Source organism: Arachis ipaensis, chromosome B2, assembly GCF_059453495.1.
Source record: "Arachis ipaensis isolate K30076 ecotype BB chromosome B2, ASM5945349v1, whole genome shotgun sequence".
In the NCBI taxonomy this organism is placed as follows: Eukaryota; Viridiplantae; Streptophyta; class Magnoliopsida; order Fabales; family Fabaceae; genus Arachis; species Arachis ipaensis.
The window spans coordinates 67,488,206-67,515,152 of NC_142437.1; the positions used below are offsets into that span (position 1 = coordinate 67,488,206).

General features: G+C 37.4%; 1 protein-coding gene across 3 annotated transcripts; it reads left to right on the forward strand.

Annotated features, from left to right (window-relative positions):
* Positions 1–18,421: 18,421 nt before the first annotated feature.
* On the forward strand, positions 18,422–26,338 carry LOC107625332 (calcium-dependent protein kinase 1). Of its 3 annotated transcripts, none has more exons than XM_016327954.3 (8): positions 18,422–18,563; positions 18,911–19,799; positions 20,311–20,454; positions 20,557–20,709; positions 21,179–21,294; positions 23,016–23,183; positions 24,556–24,780; positions 25,913–26,338. In XM_016327954.3, the coding sequence occupies exons 2-8, from the start codon at positions 18,974–18,976 to the stop codon at positions 26,033–26,035; spliced, it is 1,755 nt and encodes a 584-aa protein (XP_016183440.1). In that variant the 5' UTR covers positions 18,422–18,563; positions 18,911–18,973; the 3' UTR covers positions 26,036–26,338. The 3 variants fall into 3 exon arrangements, with proteins under 3 accessions (XP_016183440.1, XP_016183439.1, XP_016183441.1); XM_016327953.3 differs by having other exon boundaries at positions 18,449–18,563; positions 18,896–19,799; XM_016327955.3 differs by having other exon boundaries at positions 18,485–18,563; positions 18,838–19,799.
* Positions 26,339–26,947: the final 609 nt, after the last annotated feature.

The following is a 26,947-nucleotide window of genomic DNA, read 5'->3' on the forward strand; positions in this document are numbered from 1 at the left end:
AGGATGTTCATGCTAGTAGAGTGTTATTGGTAGTTCATGGGGTTTTATGTGGATATGTAAACACTCACTTCTTATTGACTCTTAAGCCTAGAAAGTCTCCTTCAAGCTTCAAGTAACATACTGCTATGACCTCTCATTATTCCTTTATCCTTGGCTATTGTTTTGTTCATAAGCTTTATTTGAGTGTCATGTGTAACAAGTTCATTGATTTCTTTATACTTGACACATTATTCACTATAGACACTTGGCTCACATTCCTTCTTAAAACATTGATGCCCAGCACCTCTTTGGGTTACTAAATGCCTTGTAGTTAGGTTGCTCTTGATAGTGGATTTTCAGCTGATGATCCCGGGTTAGTTAACCCAAGTCACCAAGTGTTGATGCACTCCAAAGAGATTAATAATCCAAGCAGATCTTAGTACAAAGACACCATAGGCATATATTTTAAGGTTCAAGCTATTGGTGTCTAGCTTTGTTTCTTTTTGTTTTTCTTTTGTTCTGTTGCCATTTTTGGCTTTTTCTTTTCTCTCTTTTTTTTTGTTTTTCTTTTTAACCAATGACTTTTATTTGATTGAGATTCATAGACAGTAGGCCACTTTCTACTTAAGAAGAGACATCCTAGTTCTCTTATTCATTAAAAGTGAGCTATTATGCAATCACACATTCATACCACCACTTACTTTTATTGTACTTCTATCTAACAAAGAACTATCTCACTTCACATTCAAACATTTCTTTTATTGAATTAAAGATGCAAGGGACAAAGCATGCTTTTTGTTAAGTGGAAGTAAACATACAAGCATACACTTAGGCTAGCTTACTTATTGCAAAAGAAAATTGAATCTACTTGAACTAGATGAACACTTTAGCAAGACATAAATCAAAGCATTTCTCAACAGCAAAAGTTAAGTATAAATACAACCTATTGGTTTGCAGTTCTTTTGTTCTTCCTTCTATTGTGCCCCTTTTGAGTCATGATGCATAATGTCTTCAAATGGTGGTTCGTTCCCTGCACAATTCTCAAAAGTTGCTTGCTTCTCAAGCCCTTAGGTGACTGGTTAGTATGCATGAATTGAGTGTGGCTTTTTGGATTCAATTTGGTGTGGGAACACCAAACTTAATTCCTTGCCACTATCTCTAATGCAACAGGTTGTACATTTATAAATTCTTTTGGCCTTGCTAAAGGTTATGGAACCAAACTAAGAAGCAATTAACTGGTTGAATAATTTGTCTGATTGCTTGGAGCTATCATTATGCAAGAGGTGAGAATATGCTTTTAAATGAGATTTTGGTGGAACACCAAACTTAGAATCCTTCATTCTCCCTTAAATTGTTTTGGTGTGCAACACCAAACTTAGATCCTTGCAATATAGACAAAACTACTCAACCTTTTTATTGAAACAGCTATGAAAAGAAAACTACCTCAGGTTGGGTTGCCTCCCAACAAGCGCTTCTTTATTGTCACTAGCTTGACATCTCGTTCTTTGATTATGGAGGCTGAAAAGCATAGTGCCTCAGCTTTTTTTCTCTTACTGTGAACTTTCTTCCGGTCTCCTTTTTGATGATCTCTAGGTGTTCAAGTGAAAGGACCCGGTTCATAGTGTAGTATTCAGATGATTGTGGGGACACCTTCATTGGTTGGGTGTTTAACACTACTTTATCCCCTGGTGAAAAGCCTTCAGTAGGGATCTTCTTGTTTCTCCACCCTCTTGGCCTCTTCTTCTTTTCTTTCTCAAAAGATACTCCCTGCCTTGGTGGTTCCTTATCTGAGATGTTGAATTTCTCATCTGGAGGTTTTGGATCTAGTTCCTCCTTGATTTCTTTGGTCTGTTGCACCATCTCTACTTCTTTCAAGCAATGATTTGGAAGTCTTGGAGCTAACTCATTGACTACCTCCTTCAAACTTTGATCTCTGGCCTTATCCTCCATACACTCTTCTTCTTGAGTGGGCTCATGTGGGGTTTTAAAAACATGGAATGCTAGGTGCTCATCATGCACTCTCAGCAACAATTCCCCTTTTTCAACATCTATCAGTGCTCTGCCCGTAGCAAGAAAAGGCCTCCCTAGGATGATGGGGGTGTTAGGGTCCTCCTCCATATCCAGAATGACAAAATCAGTTGGGAGAAGGAATTTCCCCACTTTTACCAGTACATTCTCTACAACTCCAACTGCTTGCTGGATGGATTTGTCAGCCATTTGAAGGAGTATTCGTGTGGATTTCAGCTCACAAATTCGAAGTTTCCTTATTAGAGACAAAGGCATCAAGTTTATGCTTGCACCAAGGTCACAGAATGACTTTTCAATTGTTATGTCTCCTATGGTGCAAGGTATATAAAAACTCCCAGGATCATCTTTCTTCTCTGGTAACTCTCTTTGGAGAATAGCACTACATTCCATTGTCATCTCAACAATTTGTCCTTCTTTTAGGGACTTTTTCTTTGTCAGCACTTCCTTCATAAATTTGGCATACACTGGCATCTATTCAAGTGCTTCTAAGAAAGGAATATTGATGCTGAGGGTCTTGAATATGTCCAGGAACTTTGAGTATTGCTTATCCTCATTCTCTTTTTTGAACCTCTGAGGGTATGGAAGTTTGGGGATATGTGGCTTCACCCCTTCCTTCTTCTCTTGTAGTTGTGTTTCAAGGATGTCCTGATCTCTCTTTGAGCTTTTTGCATTCCTGATTTCTTGATCTTCTTCACTTCTCTCTTCTGTCTCTTTTTGTGGAACTTCTCTGTTGTGTTCTTCCTGATTGATGGCTTTCTTCTCACTTTCCACTATAATTGCTTTGCACTCCTCCCACTTTGTAGCTTTTCCTTTAGTTTTGATAGAGAGTTTTCGGAGAGCTTTTGGTGTTGAGTGATTTTGAGTTTCTGAGTGATAAAGCTGAAGGCTCTGAGTACCAATGATAATTATATTGTTAAGTACTTGTGGTGTTTATGTATCAAGCCAAATGCTTGAAAACAAAACACTTAGAAGTCAAGGCTAGGCTCATTCTTTCCCTTTTTCTTTTCTTGCTTTATTTTGCATTTGCTTTCAAGGTTTTCATGATTTTAAAAGATTTCACAAAACGTGCTAGATGAAAACTTCAATTAAATAAAATCCAATGCAATTGAGCAACAATTAATCATACTAGCTTTCCAATACTTGTATGCACATGCTAAAATCTTCTTTAATGCCTTGTTTGTTTATGATCATGATACTTTACTGCTTTAAGCTTTACAAAACTCAAGTTGGTAGTCATAATGGCATGGCAACATGTTACAAATCAGTATTCAAGCTATGCTTATTCATACCACACATGCACATAGAGAATATAAAGACAATCATGCATTTTAAGTGCTGGAAACAAATGAGGAGAAAAGGAACTCTACAACCTTGTAGTTCATCTTCATTATTGTTGTCCTTTTTCCTCTATTCTTCCTCTTTCCCTTGCCAAACTCAGAATGCTTGCTCATCCTCAAGCAACAATTAGAACAATGGCTATGGGGATAAGATGGATCATGAATGTCTCACACAATGAAATGTTAGTAGTACATGTGTTTCAAGCAAGCAAAACTAAAGATAATAATCAAGGCATAAGAGACAGAGACATTATGATTGCAAACTTAAGAAGGTGAGCATAATACTTTGCATAAAGAATAAGTGTCACACCAAACTTAGTGTGACACTTTCACTTGGAATCAATGCATGTATCCAGTAAAGATTTGAAGCAATTTGTGTTGCATAGCAACACCAAACTTAGAATGCAATCCTATGTCCATTTATTTGAATTAAAACTAAGCAAGTGAAACTGTTATTTGTTAAGTACAATCACCAAGCCAAGAATATGTCATGTATAAAACTCTCTCGGTAATGTATTAACAAACACAGTGAATAAGTAAACTAAAATGAAAGCATTAAAAACAAAGAATTAACTAAAGTAAACAGAATAACAAAATATCAAACCAAAAGAAAATTAACACTGCAAAGACATTATGGTTATGCAGACAAGTGGTATTGCTGAATGATTTGCATAGAAAAATAGGTGGCACACCAAACTTAGAATCTTGGTGTGTCACTTTTATTTTTGATTTGATGCAATCATCCAAAAAGATTGAAAACAATTTGTTGCAAGGCAACACCAAAGTTAGAATGTAACCATATGCCAATTTATTGAAATTTAAACAAAGTAAGGAGAAGAAATGTACCTACTGTCTACATGTTCTTTACTTTCTTCCTCTTCTTCTAATTTGTTAAGAGAAATGACTTCACAGGAGGAGAAGTTTCAGTTATTGTCCCCTGTCTTGGTCTCCTTTCAGCAAGCTTCCTTGTGAAATTGGCTTGATTGATCTTGCTTGCTGGATCAGGGACAGGATTGGTGCTCTTGTTAGTTGCCTTTACTTCTTTGAATCCAAGTCTTGGTTGCTGTGTGATTATTGGAGTTTTGTATTCATCCAGAACCTTTTGAATCGGTGGTTCCATGAACTCTTCCTCACTTGAGTGTAAATTTTCTGGAATGACTTCCTCACTTTCTTGCTCTTCCACTTCCTCCCTTGCACTCAACATTTGCTTTAATAGCTCTTTTATGGAGGAGGTTTGTTGATCTTCCCAAGCTTTCTTCATCTCCTCTTCATACCTTTCAATCATGGATTCAAGTGTTGAGGCGTTTTGGTCCAGGGGGGTTTGAGGAGGTTGTGAGTGTTCAGGTTCTTTTGTCATCTCAAGTGCAGTTTCATTTTCAGCTATTTCCACCACCTCTTTCTTTTTCACTAAGAATTCACTTGACTCAGTAGTCTCTTCATCTTGCTCTTCCACTTTATCCTTCACATCCATCAATTGGTCTTCATCCTTACTGTTTGATGGTTCTAAGTTTTTCCTTATGTTCTCCAAGTGCTCATTCGTCCTCTGACGGATGATTTCTTCCCTTTTCCAGGCTTCCATTGTCTCCTCCTCATATTTTTTGAACATGGACTCAAGCTTTGAAAGCCTTGAGTGGTTCATGGAAGTTTGTGTGGGTGGTGAGTTTTGAAAGGGGCTTTCGGTTGAAGTATGGTCAAGTGATGATATCTTTGGATGAATATCATATGGAGTACTAGAATTCCCTTCCCAGCCACCATTAGAATCATGACTTGCATCATTTTGTGGTGGAGGGAAATATCCCATATGATTTTCTTTCTCATCTTGTGGTTCTGAAGCATAGCTCCATGAATTGGAGTGCCCAGAATTTGAAGTTTCTTGGTGATATTCCCAACCATTATTAGATATTGGTGATGGTGGGTGATATCCCATAAAATTTTGTTTGACCATAAGATGAGTTGAACTCCATTTGTATTTTGTAAACATCAATGAAATTTGAAATTCATGTCATAGAGAAAGAATTTCTTAGTGAGGCAATAACTCAAACACCTTGGTTTCAACTTAGAACAGAGAACAAAAATAAAGAAAATGCTTGATCTAGACTTCTCACCCACTTAATCATTGTTGATCTAAATCAATCCCCGGCAACGGCGCCAAAAACTTGATGTGCGGAAAACGATCCAACACAAAACTCACCGGCAAGTATACCGGGTCGCATCAAGTAATAAAACTCACGTGAGTGAGGTCGATCCCACAGGGATTGATGGATCAAGCAACTTTAGTGGGTGATTAGTTTAGTCAAGCTAACATTGATGTAAATTTTGTGAAATTGTAACCAACAGGAAGTAAAGGACAATGAATTTAAAGTTGCAGAATATAAATTGGCAAGTAACTTTAAGAGCAAGAAATGTAAATTGCAAGAATCTTAAATTGCAAGAAAAGTAAAATTACATTAAATGTAAAGGGGAGTGGGTGCTGGAAATTAAAGAGAGCAGTAGATCAAAGCTTAGAAAAAAATTAAACTTGCAGGAAAAGTAAATCAGATCATGAACCGAAATGTAAAATGCAGAGCACTTGCAGAAGAATTAAATTGCTTGAATATAAATTGAATTCAGTAAGAACAGAAAGCAATGAGAACCAAAGATCAAAATCAAGCTCAATGTAAATTAAATTGTAAACTTGCAGCAAAGGAACTTGTAGTAGAGGAGAAATTAAAATTGCAGAAGAAGAAAACAGAGAGAATTCTCAAGGTGAGATTGAAACAGAATTTCTTCAATTCTCAACCGAAGATTTAAAACAAAAAGAAAAACTAAAGAGAGAGAGTTCTGTATTCCTAATGCTCCCTAGTGGAGCTCGCCTTTCTTTAACAAATATGAAAATGATGCCTTATATAGGCTTTACAAAATGAAAATGAAAATGAAATTAAAAACAAATTACAATTAAATAAAATTCCTATTTTATCTATCTCTTGTGCCTTTGAGTGATGATAATGGGCCTTGCGTGCTTTGGATTTGGGTTAAAGATGGCCTCTGTTGATTGCACTTGGAGTTGGAGAGAGAACCGAAGTGAACCGGGTTGGGAATTATAAAAGCTTGAGTAAAAGTTTGAGTAAAAGTTTGAGGCAAACTTTTACTCAAACTTTTTACACCAGCTGCCCCATTCTTGCTGCTACCAACGTTTGAGCTAAAGTTTGGGGTCAAACTTTTGCTCAAACGTTGGCCCCTTTGCATGCATGTTGGGGTACTACTTTGTCTGCTTGTCAACGTTGCAAATTTCATGCCCACTATAGACTATTATATATGGTTAGAAAGCTCTGAATGTCAGCTTTCTAACCCAATTGGAATCACCTCAATTGGACATCTACAACTCAAGTTATACTTATTTGAAGAGGACAAGGTCGCTGGCCTTGGTGTGCAGCGTTTGAGGTAAAGTTTGCCTCAAACGTGGTCGAAAACGCCAGTTCTGGAGGCTCAAACATATTGTCCACCCCATACTATTATACATTGTTGGAAATCCCTGAATGTCTACTTTTCAATGCCTTTGGAAGCGCATCAATTGGAGCTCCACAGCTCGAGTTATACTCCGTCGAAGGTGCAGAGGTCAGTTGGCCTCACTGCAGGTTGCCACCATGTTCATTTATGCTCATTGCGGGGCAGTTTTCTCCCTCAATTTTAGTGTCCACCATGCAGTGTCATATATGCTTGGAAAGCTCTCGATTCCTACTTTCCATTGCTTTTTGAATCACCTCATTTGGAGCTCTGTAGCTCAAGTTATTCTTGTTGGAAGTATACCCCTTGTATGCCTTGTGGTGTGGCGCCAACGTTTGCCAAAAAGCTTGAGGCAAACGTTGGCGCAAGCTTTTTCTCCCCTGGGTATGTTGGTGTGGCGCCAACATTTGCCAAAAAGTTTGAGGCAAACGTTAGCGCAAGCTTTTGCTCCCTCCAGGGTGTAGTCAAGCTCCTCCAAAAGTTTGAGCTAAAGTTTGAGGCAAACTTTAGCTCAAGCTTTTTTCCTCTCTTGTTCTTTGTTTTGAGCCACGCTTTTCTTCCTTTGGGCCACGCTTCTCTTCCTTGATTTGGTCATGGGTCACGCTTTTAGAAGCGTGGCCTAAGCCTCCAAAGTGTGCTCCAACTTCAAAGTGTGCCCAAATTTCCTCTTTTCTTCTTTTTAGCTTATTTTGTGCTCTTTTTGCTTCTTTTTCTTCTTATTTCCTACAAAGTTTATCAAATCAAAAGATCAAAGAAATATACCATTTAAGCACCAAAGAATGCAATATTTGAGCACTAATCATAAATTTCTTGTATGAAAAAGCATAGAAAAATATGACATGGTGACATGTCATCACCCGGTGCAGCAGATTTTTCCTGCTGCATGACTAGTTGTTGTTGAGAGTGTGCGGAGCCTATATCTCTGGCGTGGCAGATGTTTCTGTCGCATCACTTGTTGAATGTTGAGAGTGTGTGGGGCCTATATCTCCAGCGTGGCAGATTGTTCTGCTGCATGATTTGTTGTGGTTAGTTCCTTCTCTGCTGCAGGAAGTGTGCGGGACTGATGAGCGGATAATTTATACGCTTTTTGGCATTATTTTTACATAGTTTTTAGTATGATTTAGTTAGTTTTTAGTATATTTTTATTAGTTTTTAATTAAAAATCACATTTTTGGACTTTACTATGAGTTTGTGTGTTTTTCTATGATTTCAGGTATTTTTTGGCTGAAATTGAGGGACTTGAGCAAAAATCAGATTCAGAGGTTGAAGAAGGACTGCAGATGCTGTTGGATTCTGACCTCCCTGCACTCAAAGTGAATTTTCTGGAGCTACTGAACTCCAAATGGCGCGCTCTCAATTACGTTGGAAAGTAGACATCCAGGGCTTTCCAGAAATATATAATAGTCCATATTTTGCCCGAGTTTAGATGATGCAAACTAGCATTCAACGCCAGTCCCATGTTGCATTCTGGAGTAAAACGCCAGAAACAGGTTGCAAAGTGGAGTTAAACGCCAGAAACAGGTTACAAACTGGCGTTCAACTCCAAGAGAAGCCTCTACACGTGTAAAGCTCAATGCTCAGCCCAAGCACACACCAAGTGGGCCCCAGAAGTGGATTTCTGCATCATTTACTCATTTCTGTAAACCCTAGTAACTAGTTAAGTATAAATAGGACTTTTTACTATTTTATTTACATATTTGGAACATCTTTGGATTATCTTTTGATCCTTTGATCACGTTTTGGGGGCTGGCCATTCGGCCATGCCTGGACCTTATCACTTATGTATTTTCCACGGTAGAGTTTCTACACTCCATAGATTAAGGTGTGGAGCTCTGCTGTTCCTCATGAATTAATACAAAGTACTACTATTTTTCTATTCAATTCAAGCTTATTCCTTCTCTAAGATATCCATTCACACCCAAGAACATGATGAATGTGATGATTATGTGACGCTCATCATCATTCTCACCTCTGAACGCGTGCCTGACAAACACTTCCGTTCTACATACAAACAATCTAGAATGAGTATCTCTTAGATATCTAATACAGAGGACCGAGTCCGAGATATTAGAATCTTTGTGGTATAAGTTAGAACCCATGGACGGCCATTCTTGAGATCCAGAAAGTCTAAACCTTGTCTGTGGTATTCCGAGTAGGATCTGGGAAGGGATGGCTGTGACGAGCTTCAAACTCGCGAATGCTGGGCGTAGTGACAGACGCAAAAGGATAGTAAATCCTATTCCAGTATGATCGAGAACCGACAGATGATTAGCCATGCAGTGACAGCGCATTGGACCATTTTCACAGAGAGGATGGGATGTAGCCATTGACAACGGTGATGCCCTACATACAGCTTTCCATGGAAAGGGGTAGGAATGATTGGATGAAGACAGCAAGAAAGCAGAGGTTCAGAGGAACGAAAGCATCTCTATATGCTTATCTGAAATTCTCACTAATGGATTACATAAGTATCTCTATCCTAGTTTATGTTTTATTTATCTTTTAATTATTAAAACTCTATAACCTTTTGAATCCGCCTGACTGAGATTTACAAGGTGACCATAGCTTGCTTCAAGCCAACAATCTCCGTGGGATCGACCCTTACTCACGTAAGGTTTATTACTTGGACGACCCAGTGCACTTGCTGGTTAGTTGTATCGAAATTGTGAAGAGAACTAAAATTATGAACGTGCGTATTAAGTTTTTAGCGCCGTTACCAAGGAATGAACAATCACAATTTCATGCACCAGGGACCTATATCTTTGACGTAGTAGACTCCTTACTACATGAGTGTGCAGGGCACTATATCTCTGGCATAGCAGGTTCGCTGCTGCACGAGTGTGCAAGGCACTATATCTCTAGTATGGCAGAAAAGGCTACATCCGGGAGGATGTCGGGTTAGCGTTTAAGGACCAACAAGTGATATCACGAGCTAATAGGACAGGCATTCATCATATGCATCTCATATGTGCTTGCTTGCTTTGACTATTTGGGTTTGCCTAATTGTATAAAATATCTACTTGCTTCTTGAATTACTTGTTATATATATGAATACTACTTGTGTTTTCCTTGCTTGCATTATCTGTGTTTGTCTGGTGCTGAGGAGGTTCGGAAGGCGGTGGCGATGGGATCACATGGAGGATAGGTTGGCAAAAGCTGTGGGACAGCAGAGAACTGTTAGACTAGAAAATCCCTTAAGTTAGATCGCCCCTTAAGTTATGATAAGCTTTTAAGTTATGTTAAGGTTTATATATGCTTTACTGTTGTAGTTATGCCTTAAGATGAATCTTGTAATGGATATGAAGTCTAGGATTGCCTTTCGTGTCCCGGGGTCTTATATCTTACATCACTGGGCACTGTTACTAAACTGAGAACCTCCGGTTCTCATACCATATTCTGTTGTAGTTTTTCAGATGCAGGTCGCAACCCACCTCGGTGAGTTGTTCTGATGGTGACAAAGCGGAGGATCCTGGATGTAATTTTATTTTGGAGTCTTTTGCTTATCTTGTATATGATCTCTCATCTTTTGTATTTTACTTTTGCCTAGTGGCTTAATTTGAGAGAAAAACTTGTATAAGCTGTTTTAAACTGTCTGGTTTCTATATGTCTGTATTATAGCTAGCCGGCTTAAAATCCGTGAGCCGTGGCTAGATTCTTATGATATTATACTCTTATCTTATGTTATACTATATCTATATCTTGTGCTTTAAGTTAGTAGCTTCGCTAGTACGTTTTGCACTTTTCAAATCCTATTTTTGAGCTGTATCCTTCATCGGGCTTCTAGAATATATTTCCTTCTATATGTAAATATGTATAAGCCTTAGGATTTTCGTAACCTTTTATTAACTTTTACTTTACGGCTAGAGGTAAGGCTTAGGGTAATTAGGGTGTTACAATTCGGATGGATTTGACAGAGTTTTGTAGCAGAAAAGGAAGAAAGCGAATGATGTTGTCAACCCCGACCTCCTTGCACTCAAACAAAAATAACTTGAGCTACAGAGGTCTAATTGACATGATTCTAGTGGCATTGGAAATTTAACTTTCAGAGCTTTTCAACGATATATAATAGTATACCCTTTTCTTCCATTTCATACGTACAACCCCACGTTGAACTTGAGAAACTCCAAGTTCAGCGTGGGATCAAAAGCTCCAAAGAAAGAATCACACATCATCCACGCTGAACTTGAGAATTCCCAAGTTCAGCGTGGACTCAAGGAACGCACCAAAGGAGACATACTGCCTCATCCACGCTGCTGAACTTGATATTTTCCAAGTTCAGCGTGGATCCTAATACCCCAAGTGGTCCTAGGAACTCATACAAAGCTCCGCATGAAGCTTAATTAATTTTAATTGAATTTGTATTTTATTTTAAAATAGGAAAAGATATTATTTAGTTTTAGAAATTATAATTTACATTAATTATGGTTAGATATAAAAGGGAAAAGAATCAGCCCTTCGGGCTCTGCTCTTCTATTCTACCTCATTCTGCACTTTATAGTTTTGATGAATCCTAGTTTTTCTCTCTGAACCATGAGCAACTAAACCTCTACTGTTAAGGTTAGGAGCTCTATCTATTGTATGGATTGATACTATTATTTTTCTATTTTAATTCATGTACTGATTTATAATTCAAGAATTATTTTCGTTCTTTATATTATGAATTTGGGTGGAACGGAGGTATGACCCTTGTTCTAATTGAGTTCTTGTATAACTTGGAAAAGCTCTTTACTTGAATAATAGCTTAAAAACATATTCTCCTAAATTTCTAATTATCTGGACTTAACGGAATACGTGACATATAATCCTCTTATATTTGGGTAATTAGAATTTCTGTGGTATATAAACTAGAATTGAACTTCACCCTCCAATTGGAATTAAGTGACCAAGGAATTGGTGGTTGATGAATTTTAGAGGAGACTAAAAATGTCTAAGGAATTAGGGTTTAGTCACATATAGTTTGCCATGAATTAAATCTTGCATGATTAAAATAGTTAGTAAGAAAAGTCAATCCGGAAAATAGATAACTCTGAAGTCTTAACTGTTCTCTCATATATTATTCACATCAATTTACTGCTTGCTTTCTGATTTTCTGAATTTACTGTTTAATGCAATTGAACTTTCAAACACCATCTTATGCTTGCCTAACTAAGTATATTAATCAACCATTGTTGCTTAGTCTATCAATCCTCATGGGATCGACCCTCATTCACCTGAGGTACTACTTGATACGACCCGGTGCACTTACCAGTTAGTTTGTGGGTTATAAATTCTGCACCAGTCACACAGAACCCATGTAGAACAAGGATGAATGTCACGGATCACCCCCAATTCATTGAGATTGAAGAACGAGAACGCATTAGAGAATAGAATTAGACATATTGAAATAGAAACAGTAATATTATTAATCCATGAGAATTAGCAGAGCTCCTAACCCTAACTTAGGATGTTTAGTTGCTCAAAGCTTACAAAAAATAGTAGTGAAAGGTTTGAATAAGCCAAAAGATAGATCTCTAACAAGGGTGATCTTTGTTCTATTTATACTATTCTAATAACTAGAGATTACAGAAATAAGATAGACTGGACTCTTGGTGCAAAATTCTACTTCTTGGGCCCACTAGGTGAGTGTTTGGGCTGAGCTTTGGGTGAATCCACATGTTTAGACTCCTCTTGGGGTATTGGATGCCAGGCTTGCTCCCTTTTAGGTGTCCAAATGCCATCTTGGTCCTTCTGGGGTGTCTAAATGCCAGGCAGGGGGGCAGATGGGCGTTCAACGCCTGTTTTGGGCCATCATTTCCAAGAATAAGTATGAACCATTATATATTTCTGGAAAGCCTTGGATGTTAGCTCTCCAACGCCATTGAGAGCGTGTCATTTAGACCTCTGTACCTCCAGATATGTTCGTTTGAATGCATGGAGGTTAGAATCTAACAGCATCTGTAGTCCTTTCTCTGTCTCTGAATCAGGCTTTTTCAAAACTTGCCAGAATCACCCAAAAATCACATAAAAACATATTAAAAACACAAAAACTCAAAGTAGCATCCAAAAAGTAATTTTCGCACTAAAACCTACTAAAACTTGATAAAACTTAACAAAACATAACTAAAAACTCTATGAAAATAATACCAAAAGGTGTATAAAATATCCGCCCATTACTGGTGAGTCGTTAAAAAACCCTTATAACTAGGAAAAAGAGTGCACCAAGGCGCGAGGTCTTTATCTTAGCTGTAGTATTTTCTAATATTAGATGCGTGCCAAGACCTCGGGAGCTCCCGCCCTTGGAGATCGGACACTTTGTAGTAACCTTTGCTAAAGACCTCTACTATTTTGTAAAGTCCTTTCCAATTTGTAGCCAGCCTTCCTTCTCCTGATTTCTGTACTCCAATGTCATTTTGGATCAGGATTAGATCGTTAAGGAGAAGTTCCTTTCGATCACCTTTTGGTTATACCTTAGAGCGATCCTTTGCTTTAGAGCTTCCTCCCTAATCCAAGCTCTTTCTTGGACTTCAGGAAGGAGGTTGAGCTCTTCTTTCTATGCTTAGATGTTAAATCCTTCATTGTAAAGTATTACTCTAGGTGATTCTTCAGCTATTTCTATGGGTATCATAGCTTCCATTCCATAAGCAAGTCAGAAAGGTGATTTTCCCGTTGTAGAATGGGGAGTAATCTGATATGCCCATAAGACTTGAGGGAGCTCATCAGCCCAAGCTCCTTTTATGTCCTACAGTTGGCGCTTTAACCTGACCAGTATGACTTTGTTAGTAGTTTCGACTTGTCCATTAGCCTGGGGGTGTTCTACCGACGTGAACTGGTGTTTTATTTTTAGGTCAGCCACCAAGTTTCTTAAGATTGAGTCGATAAATTGAGTCCCATTGTTCGTGGTGATGGAGTGGGGTAACCCAAACCTTGGGAAAATGTTCTTGTATAAAAATTTCTGACTTTTTTGGGTAGTAATAGTTGCTAGTGGTTCTGCCTCAATCCATTTAGTGAAGTAGTCAATCCCTATTATGAGATATTTAACTTGGCCTAGTGCTTGTGGAAATGGTCCAAGTAGGTCGAGACCCTGTTTCACAAATGGCCATGGTGAGGTAATACTGATGAGCTCTTCAGGAGGTGCCACATGGAAATTGGCGTGTTTTTGGCAGGGTGGACATTTCTTAATGAACTTGACTGCCTCCCTCTATAAGGTCGGCCAGAAGAAGTAAGCTCGGATCACTTTTTTGGCCAATGATCGAGCTCCCAAGTAATCTCCACATGTGCCACTATATACGTCTTCTAAGACTTCCTTGTGTTGGAGGTCGGGACGCATTTTAAAAGAGGTGTTGAGATTCCTCTTATATATAAAATGTTGTAGACCAGTGTGTAATTTTGTGCCTCTTTGACGAGCCTTCTGGCTTCGTTTTTATCCTTGGGAAGTACATCGAATTTGAGGTAGTTGACTATGGGAGTCATCCATCCTAAATGTTGATTGGATATGGTCAATACCTCTTCCTCTTTGGAAATTGATGGTGATTGCAGAGTTTCTTGAATAAGACTTCTATTGTTGCCCCCCTGGCTTGGTGCTGGCTAATTTTGAGAGGGCATCAGCTCGGGCATTGGATTCCCGGGCTATATGTCGGACTTCGCTTTCTCAAAAGTGTGTTTACAAAATAATTAGAGTTTTTGAAACAAATGGATATTTTTTTACAAAATATTTTGAACTTTTGCAATAACTTTATCTTTTGTTACAAAATATTATAAAATTTTGCAACAAAACATCGGTTCGTTATAAAAGCTAATCTAATTTGTAACAAAAAAATCAAATTGTTACAAAATAACAAAACATTTTGTAACAAATTATATTGTTGTTACAAAACATTATTATTATGTAACAATCACTAATTTTTGTTACAAAAAGATAATTTTTTGTAACAATTTTAAATTTGTTACAAAGTTTTTGTTACGAATGTTCTATTTTCTTGTAGTGACTTGACTGTCTTCCCCGACTTGATATACCTCATTGAGGTGTCTTTTTCGTGATGATTTGGATATTCCCCCTCTTGCCTTTATTGGTCATGTGTATATGCCGTTCTGGGGTGTGAGGTTGCCGTTCTTGTCGTCCTCCTTCCTCATCCCGTCTTCTTTTCCTCGGGTTATCCGATCTCTCGGCCAAATATCTGTCAAGTCGGTATTCTCTGGCCAACTTTTTTATGACATTTTTTAAGTCGTAGCATTCATTGGTGGAATGTCTGTAGAGCTTGTGGTACTCACAGTATTTGGTCCGACTTCCTGCCTTTTGTGTTTGATCGAGCATGGAGGTGGAAGCTTCTTCGTGTGGCATATCTCTCTGTAAACATCCACCAGAAAAACCCTTAGAGGAGTGTAGTTGTGATATTTTTTAGGCTTCTCTACATTTCGCTCCTCCTTCTTTTTGGTTTCCTTTTCTTTATCTCGAGGTTGGTAGGGCAGGTTTGATTGTAAGAGAGGTTCCCTGAGTCAAAAATTTTCCTCCATGTTGATATACTTCTCTGTTCTTTCTTGAACTTCGTTCAAAGGAGTCGGGTGCTTTTTGGATATTGACTGGGAGAATGGTCCTTCTCTGAGTCCATTTGCCATGCCCATAAACACAGCTTCGGTGGGTAGATTCTGAATTTCCATGCCCATAACCCGGAGAGTTTCTTCGACCTCTTGCTTAACTCCTAGCAAGCTTGGGGCGTGTTTGTTTTATCCTTTTGGATAGAGAACCTGGTTAAAAACTTTCTAGCCAAGTCATCGAAGCTAGTTATCGATCTGGGCAGTAGGTTGTCGAACCACTTCATATCCACCTTTGTTAAAGTAGTTAGGAAGGCTTTACAATGGGTGGCGTCAGAAGCATCAGAAGCGTCAGCCAAGTACATCCGACTTTTGAAGTTGCTGAGATGGTGCCTTGGGTCGGTTGTCCTGTCATAGAAATTTATATCGGCTGTTTTAAAATTCCTAGGAACCTTAGCCCTCATGATCTCTTTTGTGAAAGGATCTTCTCCGCATAAGGGGTCTTCTTCTCGATCCGACCTGTTAGTCTGATTTCTAAGGTCAGCCTCCAACTTTCGGAGCTTTCCTTCTAACTCCTTCCATCGTCTTGCTTCTCTCTGTAGCTCTCGTTCCGCTTCTCGTTCAGCTTCGTGTTCGAACTGTTCCAGTTAATTTCCCTGGCCATGAACTAGGTCCAGGATCTCAGTTGTATGAGGGAGATTCTTATCTTCGGGATGGTGAATTTTGATGCGCAAGCATCTTATCTATATTTTCTATTTATTTTAGATACAAATTAAGTGAATTTTAATCTTATTTTAGTGTTTGAAACCTCTTTGGATGCTACTTTGAGTTGCTTTAGTATTTTAATTATTTTAGGTGAAGTTCGGATAAGTTTGGCAGAATTTTTGATGCAAGAAAAGAGAAGAATTCAAATCTGCCAAGCTGGCGCTAAATGCGGACTTGGGCATTTAGCACCAGCAAGTCAGCAGCACAAGGAAGCTTTCTGTCTATTAGGGTGCTAAACGCCAAGTCTGGTGTTTAGCGCCAACAAGCCAGAGAAGAATGAGAGCTTTCTGCCCACAAAGGCGCGAAACGCTACAACTGGCGTTTAGCGCCAGTAATCTGGGCAAATTCTCTTTAATGAAGCATCTTTAGTTAGATTTAGCTTTTAATTATTCTATTTTTTTTTTGTTATTTTTAATTACAAAAAAATGTTTTAGGTTTAGGATTTATTATTTTATTTTAGTTTCAAATCAAATTAGGTTAGATATAAAAGGGAAAAGATTCTACCATTAGGGGGATCTTCTCACTTCCGCACTTTCACATTTTCTAAATCCTAGTTTTCTCTCTGAAGCATGAGCCACTAAACCTCCTTGGTTAAGGTTAGGAGCTCTATTTATTTCTATGGATTAAGACTATTATTGTTCTATTTTAATTAATGTATTAAGTCAGTTTCAAATATTACTTTTGTTCTTCATCTTATGAATCTGGGTAGATGGGAAGAATAACCCTTATTCTATATACGTTCTTGTGATTCTTGGAAGAGTTATCTCACTTGAACACCAGCTTGAAAGTAAATTCCTCTTAAATGGCTAATTACTTGGACTTAACAGGATACGTGACATATAATCCTTTTATATTTGGGTAATTATGATTTTTGTAGCCAATAAACTAGAATTGAACCTAACCGTCTAATCAAAATTAAGTGACCAAGACATTGGCGGTTAACTAGATTAGAGGAGACTAAATCACTAAGACATTAGGGTTTAATCATTGACAGTTTGCCATGAGATGAATCTTGTATGATTAAATTAGTTAGTAAGAAAACTTAATCCGGAAGAATAAACATCTCCGATACCTTAAATGTTCTCTCATATATATTTCACACCAATTCTACTATTTGCTTTCCTACTTTCTGGAGTACTGTTTAATGCTTTTGAACTCCAAAACATCACTTTCTGCTTGCCTAACTAAGGAGTCATTCAACCATTGTTGCTCAGTCAATCAATCCTCGTGGGATCGACCCTCACTCACCTGAGGTATTACTTGATACAACCCGGTGCACTTACCGGTTTAGTCCCTCCTGGAACGTGGATTTCCTGATGGCCCTTCTTCACGGGTTCACGCATTTGGTGTGATGGAGGCAATATAAGGGCATTGCCTTCTGGTTGGGGCTCAACTTCTGATTCATAAGCCGTGTGGCCGTCTTCATGCTGGTGGTCCGCCATTATCAAAAGGTGAATTCCAGATCCCTGACAACGGCGCCAATGTTCCGAGGGTTACATGAAACATTAATTTGGCCCTGGACGTGAGGTCCGGATCCTTTTGTGTGTCTGACTCTATGTGTTGAGGTGCCGCTTGTCCGAGTTTCTCATGAAAAGGTGGGGGTAGTACCTTCAAGAGACTCCGATACTTATGTTAGTAAGGACTTTTGGCAGGTTTTTAGTAGATTAGAATGTGAATATACCTGAGGAGTGTCAGTATATTTATAGTAGAGTAGATAACCACCTTTGTTAGAGTAGTTTTATCTTTATTGATGGATAACTGTTCTCTTTATCTTGGGAGTCTGTTAGGACTTCCCTTCTAGATGTAGCAGAAGGATATCCGGAGGCAGTTACTTGTTTGGGCAAGTAGAGCTGGGCTCTTCTGTTGGTGTCCGGCCTCTTAGAAGAGGTTGAGCATGGGATTGAGGCCTCCTTTTAAAGTTGGGTCTTTCATCTTTATTTGGCCTAGTTTTATATTTTGGGTCACAGTGTGAACAATTTCTATACTTCTTTTAATTTTGTAATTAAGTCATTTTTATATAAAAAAATATTAAAATTAACAGAATATTTTTTCTAAAATGTATATGGTCAAAGATCTAGTTAAATTTTTAATTATGAATATTTTTAATTTATGAAAAATATCTAAATAATTCTAATATTTTTTATATTAAAAAAGATTTAATTATAAAATTAAAAATAATATAAGAACTGAATTAAAAAAAATTTAAAAATTTGATAAAATTATAAGAATTAATATAATAATTAATTTTTTTTAAAATATAAAAATTAATTTCTTACCAAAAATAAAAAATAAAAAACCAGCTGAACAGCCACCCTGTTGAACCGCTAGTAATAATTACTCGGAAACTTCGATGATATAAAGTATAAACCAAGAAATAGCTTGCTCAACACACGGAAAACATACACAACACATTTTCAACACATTTTCATGTCGTTCCTCAACAACTGACCTAGCCAAGTCAAGGTCGGCCTAAACCTCTTGCTACACCCTTATGCTTCGTTTGTTCAACTCTTCTTTGTATTGTTTCAAATTGATTCTAACAATTTTCTGAGCTTCTCTCTTCTCTTATTTTTGTTGTCTTTTTTTTTCTTATTATTGGCTGAGGTTCTTTAATGCATAAAACTTTTTTCTGTTTTTATCTGCCTAACAAATCAATCTTTTTGTTGGATGATCTTGAATCTTTGGATTTGTTCTTTTACACCAAATTTCTTATGCACTACTATGGGGTTTGACTTAGATCAACACTATTAAAGACTTGAAGATCACAATCAGATCTTCTCTCTTGTGTTTAACAGAGTCAAATGGTGTAGGCCTAGATCCAAGTTATGAAAGCTTCGCAAATATTACCACCAGAAAATCCAGTGTAAAGCACTATGGGGAACACTTGTGTTGGTCCTAGCATTAAAAATGGGTTTCTTCAGTCGGTTTCTGCGGCAATGTGGAGGTCGCAATCGCCAGATGAATTGGCATCCAATCGAGAAAGTGTAAAGGAGGAAGCAACCAATGAACCTGAATCTGGGTTGCCTGTCCAGAACAAACCTCCTGAGCAGTTAACTATGCCAAAACATGAGGCAAAAGAAAAATCAAAACCAGAATCAAAGTCAAAAGTGGAAACGGAACCGGAACAGGAGAAGAGTAAACACAGGAAACCAGCTTCTGTGAAGAGAGTTTCGAGTGCAGGGCTTCGTGTTGATTCTGTTTTACAAAGAGAGACTGGTAATTTCAAGGATTTCTTCAGTTTGGGAAGAAAACTTGGACAGGGACAGTTTGGGACAACATTTTTATGTGTTGAGAAGGCAACAGGACAAGAATTTGCCTGTAAATCCATTGCAAAGAGGAAGCTGGTAACTGACGAGGATGTCGAGGATGTGAGGAGAGAAATTCAGATAATGCACCACTTGTCTGGCCATCCAAATGTTATTTCCATTAAAGGTGCTTATGAGGATGCGATAGCGGTTTATGTTGTGATGGAATTATGTGCAGGTGGTGAGCTTTTCGATAGGATTATTCAGCGTGGACATTACACTGAAAGAAAGGCTGCCGATCTTATACGGACCATAGTTGGGGTTGTGGAAGCTTGTCATTCTCTTGGTGTGATGCATAGAGACCTTAAACCTGAGAATTTTCTTTTTGTGAATCAGCATGAGGATGCACTTCTCAAAACCATTGACTTTGGATTATCCGTGTTCTTTAAGCCAGGTATTTTCTCATGGTCTATATGTATAATTGTGTTGTGATTAATCAAATGTAAGATAAAACTGCAATTTTGGTTCTTTCAATTGACTAATTAAAAGTTTTGTTCATGTCAATTTGGCAATGACTCGTGATTTAAACATTTGTTGTGCAAGATTGGATGAATTTAATTGTTGCGAGCTTTGTTTAGGTCTTTGGAGTTAAGGATTTTTCTCTTTTCCTAGGATCTGCAAAAAGTCTGGATCTGGAGAACAGATGTTAGCAGCTCTGAATTATATATATATTGTTTAATGTTCGAAATTTCTGAATTACGGATATCTATAAATCTGTGAGTTGTATTTTGAAACCTGGGACATTGCAGATACATCGTACATGTTAATTTAGACTTGTTCTGATTATGTACTTTATCATGCTCCAAATTTTATATTGGTTTAATACTTTATTATCCAGTATATTATAAAATGATTCTCCATAGTAGAATGATTCTGTGCGAAAATCTGATCATCTTTTCTTTCAGGTGATATATTCAATGATGTGGTTGGCAGCCCATATTATGTTGCCCCAGAAGTTCTGCGAAAGAGGTACGGTCCTGAAGCAGATGTTTGGAGTGCTGGAGTTATCCTGTATATTCTTTTGAGTGGAGTTCCTCCATTTTGGGCAGGTCAAATACTTAGGATTTTGCTGGAAAATGCAATTTTGAAGTCGTCTTATAATACCTTAACATATCTGACTGCATAATTGTTTTCTCATATATGTGGTGCAGAAAATGAACAAGGAATATTTGAACAGGTTCTGCGTGGTGATCTTGATTTCTCGTCAGATCCCTGGCCTGCAATTTCGGAAAGTGCTAAAGATTTAGTAAGGAAAATGCTTGTTCGGGATCCTAGAAGGCGGATGACTGCCCATCAAGTACTATGTAAATATATTTCCATTTATTCATGATAATATGATATTGGTATTATATATGACTATATGAGTTAGCCTAAAATGAATAGTTAGCTGTACTCATTTAAGCAAAAAGATCATATGTTCCATGCTCGATTCTCACTTTAGTAAAAGGATATGTGAAAGTAGATAACAGGATTGTATTAGAAAATGGTTATGTCCATTCAATTTTATGATAGATATTAAGATTGAAGGCCTGAATATCTGTACTATCATACGTTGTTGGAATTCCCAGAATACTTATGTGATGTTTGTGCTTGAACTATATACCATATGATTGATCTGCCTTAATAATGAGGGAAGCATATTCATTCTGCACAATAAAAGCCCAATCCAGATAATTGAACAACTGTTAATTCTGAATTTTACTTGTGACATCACAGGAAACTCTCTTTTATCTAAAAGAGAATATCTTTTTTATGTGTTCAAATTCCCTTCAGGTCATCCATGGATTCAAGTTGATGGTGTTGCTCCAGACAAGCCACTTGATTCTGCTGTACTAAGTCGCCTGAAACAATTTTCTGCTATGAATAAACTTAAGAAAATGGCTCTTATAGTAAGTATCTTTATGCACTAACTAAGCCGTTTGACATGTGATTAGAGCTTGATATTGATGCTTGAAATGTGTGAATAGTTACAACAATTGCATTAGTTTTGGAAGTCTTTCTGATAGAAACAGGTTTGTTTGTTCTTTTTGAGCTAGTTTAGCAGGTTTAGGGGTAGTAGTGCTAGTCCTAGTGGTTGCCTATAAATACTAGTGGTTAGTTAGTTTTCAATTCAGTTAGAAAATTCTGTTAAAGTGTGTTAGTTCAAGAGGGGAAAATTCTCTTAGAGTTGGTTAGATCCAACAGTGTACAATAAGAGATTGTAATTAGTTCATCAATAAAATCCCCTAATTTCAACTAGATCCTATCACTGGTATTAGAAGTCCATGGATCCTGGAAGGGGTGAATGGTACAACCGCGATTGCGGAAAATGGAAGGGAGATTGGATGCGATGGAATCGCGATTTGACCGATTTGAAGACCTGTGCTGCGCACTGCAAGGTATGCTACAGAGGATCGATGCATGAGTGGATTCCATGGATCAGGCGCTCTGATCCGTCACAAACGGTGTTCGTTGGCGTCGCACCATGCCATCGGCGGCTTGCAAGGGAGTAGAACTGCGCTGGAGCAGTGGAGAAAACTGGAACTCCTGATATTTCGTGGTTAGGACACGATGACTTGGATCGAGCGTATGGAGCAGTTCTTGTTCAAAGCGGTGCCGGAAGAGGAGTGGCTTGCGGTGGCGATGTCCGCCGTGGAAGGCCACGTTCACGTGGTTCCAGTGGTGGGCGCGCCAACGCTGTAGTGGCAGTCCCTTTCCGTGGCGTTACTGCGTCACTTCTGGCTTGAGAGGTTGTATAGTCCCTATCAATCGCTGCTGAAGCTGCGACAAACCAGCACCGTGCGGGACTACTACATTGACCAGTTTGTGATGCACGCACGTCCGCTGCGAGCTCAGGCTCCAGAATTATTGATTGACTTGTTCTTGAATGGATTGAAGCTGGAAGTGAGTGAGGAATGCAGGTTGTTTACATTTCAGACAGTGGATGAACTGATGGAGCTGGCGCAGAAAGTGGAGAACCAGCACTGCGGACTGCTCTTGGCCGTAGTGTGGGTACGCCAATTACATAGAACTTCGTTACTAACAAGCCAGTACTCGCATTGGCTGCAACGGGTCTGGCAAGCATGGGTGTGGGGTTAAGGGTGGAGCGTCCGAACCGGCAAGGAGTGCGGCGCCTTTGCAATAAGGAGTACAAAGCTAAACATGCACGAGGCGAATGCTTTTTATGCGATGAACCATACTCTGTAAAAACAAGGAATTCAAATTGCTGGTTGGCAGTGGAGCAAATGGAGCTCCTTTCCTGAGTTCCACCTTGGGGACAAGGTGGTTGTCCAGGGGGGGAGTAATGATAGAAACAGGTTTGTTTGTTCTTTTTGAGCTAGTTTATCAGGTTTAGGGGTATTAGTGCTAGTCCTAGTGGCTGCCTATAAATACTAGTGGTAGGTTAGTTTTCAATTCAGTTAGAAAATTCTGTTAAAGTGTGTTAGTTCAGGAGAGGAAAATTCTCTCCACAGTTGGTTTGATCCAACAGTGTACTAAAGGATTGTGATTTACAATCCCTAGTTCATCAATATAATCCCCTAATTTCTGCTAGATCCAATCACTTTCAGTGTGCTTTCATGGTTGCATGGTGAAAACATGTATTATGTTTCTATTAATTTTGTTTTCTCAGGTTATTGCAGAGAGCTTATCTGAAGAAGAAATAGCTGGCTTAAAGGAAATGTTCAAGATGATAGATACAGACAACAGTGGTCAAATAACTTTCGAAGAACTTAAAGCTGGCTTGAAAAGATTTGATGCTAATCTTAAGGAATCTGAGATCTATGATTTAATGCAAGCAGTAAGTATTTATTCTTGCTTTCATAAAATCGATAGCAGTAAATTAAATCCAAAAAATTATACATGGAATAAGTGAAAAAGATTAACATTCCCATATTTGAAATTTTCAAATGTTCTTGAGAAGAATTATCTTCCGCTGAGGAGTATGTTTTGTAAGGGGGTAAAAATTGGATTGAGTTTTTCAGGAGTTTCATGTGTAAAATTACTCATGGAGCTCGTCATTAAAAATTTCCACCTTATTTTTATCTCCAAATTACCTATATAATTGATTTGCTCTATTATAAAGTAAGAAGTCTTTTGTTATATCGAATGAAGCTGTATTTGCAATGACTGCCAACTCATCAAGGCATATTGTATTGCGCTTGTGTCGAGTATCATGTATATGAACAGTAGTCTGAAGGAAGCTCCAGAATTCCATTTTCCTTGTATTAGACACTTATGCATCACATTTGAGGACAAGGATGAACAAGATCCTCTCGGGAAGGATAGACGACTATGGCAAGTGAAATTGGTTTTGATTTCCAATATTACTTGAATGACTTAGAACTGTTTAATTTTGTGTACCAAATCTGGCACACCATAGAATATTACTCTAGGCATGTACATAGTAGGAATAGGCACTTGAGAAAAAATAATTGGACAAAATGAAAAATACCGACTGCAAGTTTAGAAGAAGCATGAAAGTCTCAATGTAGCTCTACTGTTTAACAACTGGTGCCTGAGGGTACGTAACATACTGCTCTAGCAAGTTGTTGGTGATAAATTTCGGTATATTTAACCAAGCATGAGAAACATAAAAACCATTATAATAACTTTCTCGATATATATATATATACCAAGTGCCTGATTTCTTATGGCAAATTTCTGATTCAATTGCCATAATTTCTGACAGCAACCTTTCGAAATTCTCCATTGAATATCAATTGATATTGGGAACAAATAGTGAAAAAAGTTGATACATAGAATTGATATATAATCCTGGAATCGATTGAATTCCTAGCTCTGACCTAAAGATCAGGAACTGACATGAGGAAAATCAGTTGATTATTCAATGGCCCGAAATGGTCAAACCATAAACGTAATTAGGAGGAATTGAGATTGAATATCTGCTTACAATTGCAAGCATGATATATATATATATATATATATATATATATATATATATATATATATATATATATATATCAAATAACAAATAACAAATAAGGACCAACTGACCTTTTCTTTTGGTATCAAGACAATCCAATGGAATAGATTTTAGCGTAATTGTATATCAATAATCTCTTTTAGATCTACACCATTAAATTATCTTGGTGCATTTATGTTATTCCTTTTGTCTAATAGGCTAACTCAAATGTCTAACTCAATTGCAGGCTGATATAGATAACAGTGGAACAATTGATTATGGCGAGTTCATTGCTGCAACCTTGCATCTTAATAAGATTGAAAGAGAAGATCATTTATTTGCAGCCTTTACATACTTTGATAAAGATGGAAGTGGTTATATTACCCAAGATGAACTTCAACAGGCTTGTGATGAGTTTGGCATTGAAGATGCCCGCTTGGAAGAGATAATCAAAGAAATCGATCAAGATAATGTAAGTAACTAATCAGTTTCCAATTATATATATCATAGTTCGTCTTTGTTTTGGTTTGATTATGAGAAACGTACTATTTGACTTTCTTGTCCATTTTGTTTCTACATCTTTCATGTCTACATCCAAGAGTTCTCCTACCCCTGCCACTAGATTAATAGGAATGCAGATAAGTTTTTGGGTTAAATTTTTTATCTGTCTAACATTAGCAATCTGTGGCTTTGTTTTTATCTTTGAAATTTATCTTGTGGTTTTGGCACTTCCTATTGCCATCCTACAGAAACACGCATCTCCAAGTTTTGTGTATATGAGATAACGTTAGGGACTACTTTTTCTTTAAATAATCTTTGGATCAAAACCACAACAAAAATATTAGAGGAATCAAAACCATATATCTTTGGTTTATCCCATATAAAAAACTTAAGCATTTTCTTATAGGGCACAAATAACTATTGTAGTCCCCGTGGAATCTTTTCAGTGTTAAAATTTGGAGCAGAAAACATGTTGTCGTAGAGCTTTCTACCAGTTTGGATCCTCCAAAGCGAGGGAGCAAACTGTCCCTAGATCAATAATTTTATTTTAAATGGGTTCACAGAATCAATCCAAAAGTGATTACTCCCATACTTTACCAATTTACATTTCTGATTAAGAAGATACTTGGCTTGCATCTATTATCCCTAGATCCTTTACAGTTTTGGGATGCTAGTAGGCTAATGTGCCCTTTATTTACATTCTATGAGAACAGAGAAATTCATTGCATTTGAGATTTTTTTTTTTCCTTCATATAATTGTCTTAGATTATACAAAGTGAGGCTCCGGTTTTTATTTAACTCAACTTATCTTCACCATCAATAAGGCTGGTAAACTTGATACCCATTATTTCTCTCTCCCCTTAGAGAACGAAGAGAAATACTTGCACAATATTGCAGCTCATTTAATGCATATACCAGGGACTTTAGGCCTTGTTATTATTATTATAGTCCCTAAATTTTTGGGAGTAAACATCAAAAGTACTCCTTAGACGAAGCATTCATTGGTCTATCCAGTTTTTTCTTAGAAGTTGAACACATCGACACCTGAAGAATATGCTTCTATCAAGTTGTGGCTGATATCAACTCTGGTTAATGGAATGCAGGATGGGCGCATAGATTATAATGAGTTTGTGGCCATGATGCAGAATGGAAGCCTTCCCATGGTTGGTAGAAAGGGCGTAGAACATAGCTTCAGCATTGGTTTCAGGGAGACATTAAAACTATAAATTTCATTCAGTATTGCGATTTCGTTCATTTATTTTTTCGTTTTTTTTTCTCAAGTTCCTCGTTACCACTCTCATCCCACCGTTTTCCTTTGAAGGTTCAATGTTTTAATGCACAAGTAATGGTTGATCGTATTGGGGCCAGTTGACTCTTGAATTACGACGGCTATTTCCTATTTGTTTATTTAGTTATGGATAATCGATTTTTGTAATTAAAAGAATGTATTGAACAGAATGATCTTGGTTTACTTTAGTGCTGTACAGAGAATTGATTATTTTTAACTGATTCTGTTGATAGAGTGCAAACATACTAACCATGTTTTTTTCGGAAATATTAACGCAGCCTGAAAACATAAAACTATTTATTTAACTTGCAAAGAAAACGTCTACAATGTGACTACTCACTAGTTATAAAATGTAATTCGGGATAAATTGAGCTAAGCCCAGTGGTCCCGAAGTCTATTCCAATAGTATAAGTGGTCCCAAAGTCTATTCCAATAGTAACAACTGCGTTACAATTTTAATTTTAAAACAACAATAACACTAATAACTTATCCTTTAAAACTTAATCTTATTTTTCTAGCAATCAAATATAAAAAATTATTTACAAATGCCCGATTATTAAGATGTTATATTCTTTTGGTTTTATAATATCTCAAACTATTTTGAACTATAAAATTTGGGTTAATAGTCAAATTAATCTCCAAAAAAAATAAGTTGTTTAAATTTCGTCTCTAAAAAATTTTATCAATTAAATTTATTCTTCAATGATTATAAATTAATTATATTTGTTCTTTTGTCACACTATTAATAATTTTCAATAACGATTGATAATGTAAAATGTAATCCTCTTATTACCAAAATATTACGCTTAAGTTACAGTATATTATATGTATTTATTATATTATTTATTTA

Coding starts and splice junctions, on each gene's coding strand:
- LOC107625332 (XM_016327954.3), top strand. CDS start 18,974: ATGGGGAACACTTGTGTTGGTCCTAGCATTAAAAATGGGTTTCTTCAG. Junction 20,455..20,556: donor AGTTCCTCCATTTTGGGCAG/GTCAAATACTTA, acceptor TATGTGGTGCAG/AAAATGAACAAGGAATATTT. Junction 20,710..21,178: donor GACTGCCCATCAAGTACTAT/GTAAATATATTT, acceptor AATTCCCTTCAG/GTCATCCATGGATTCAAGTT.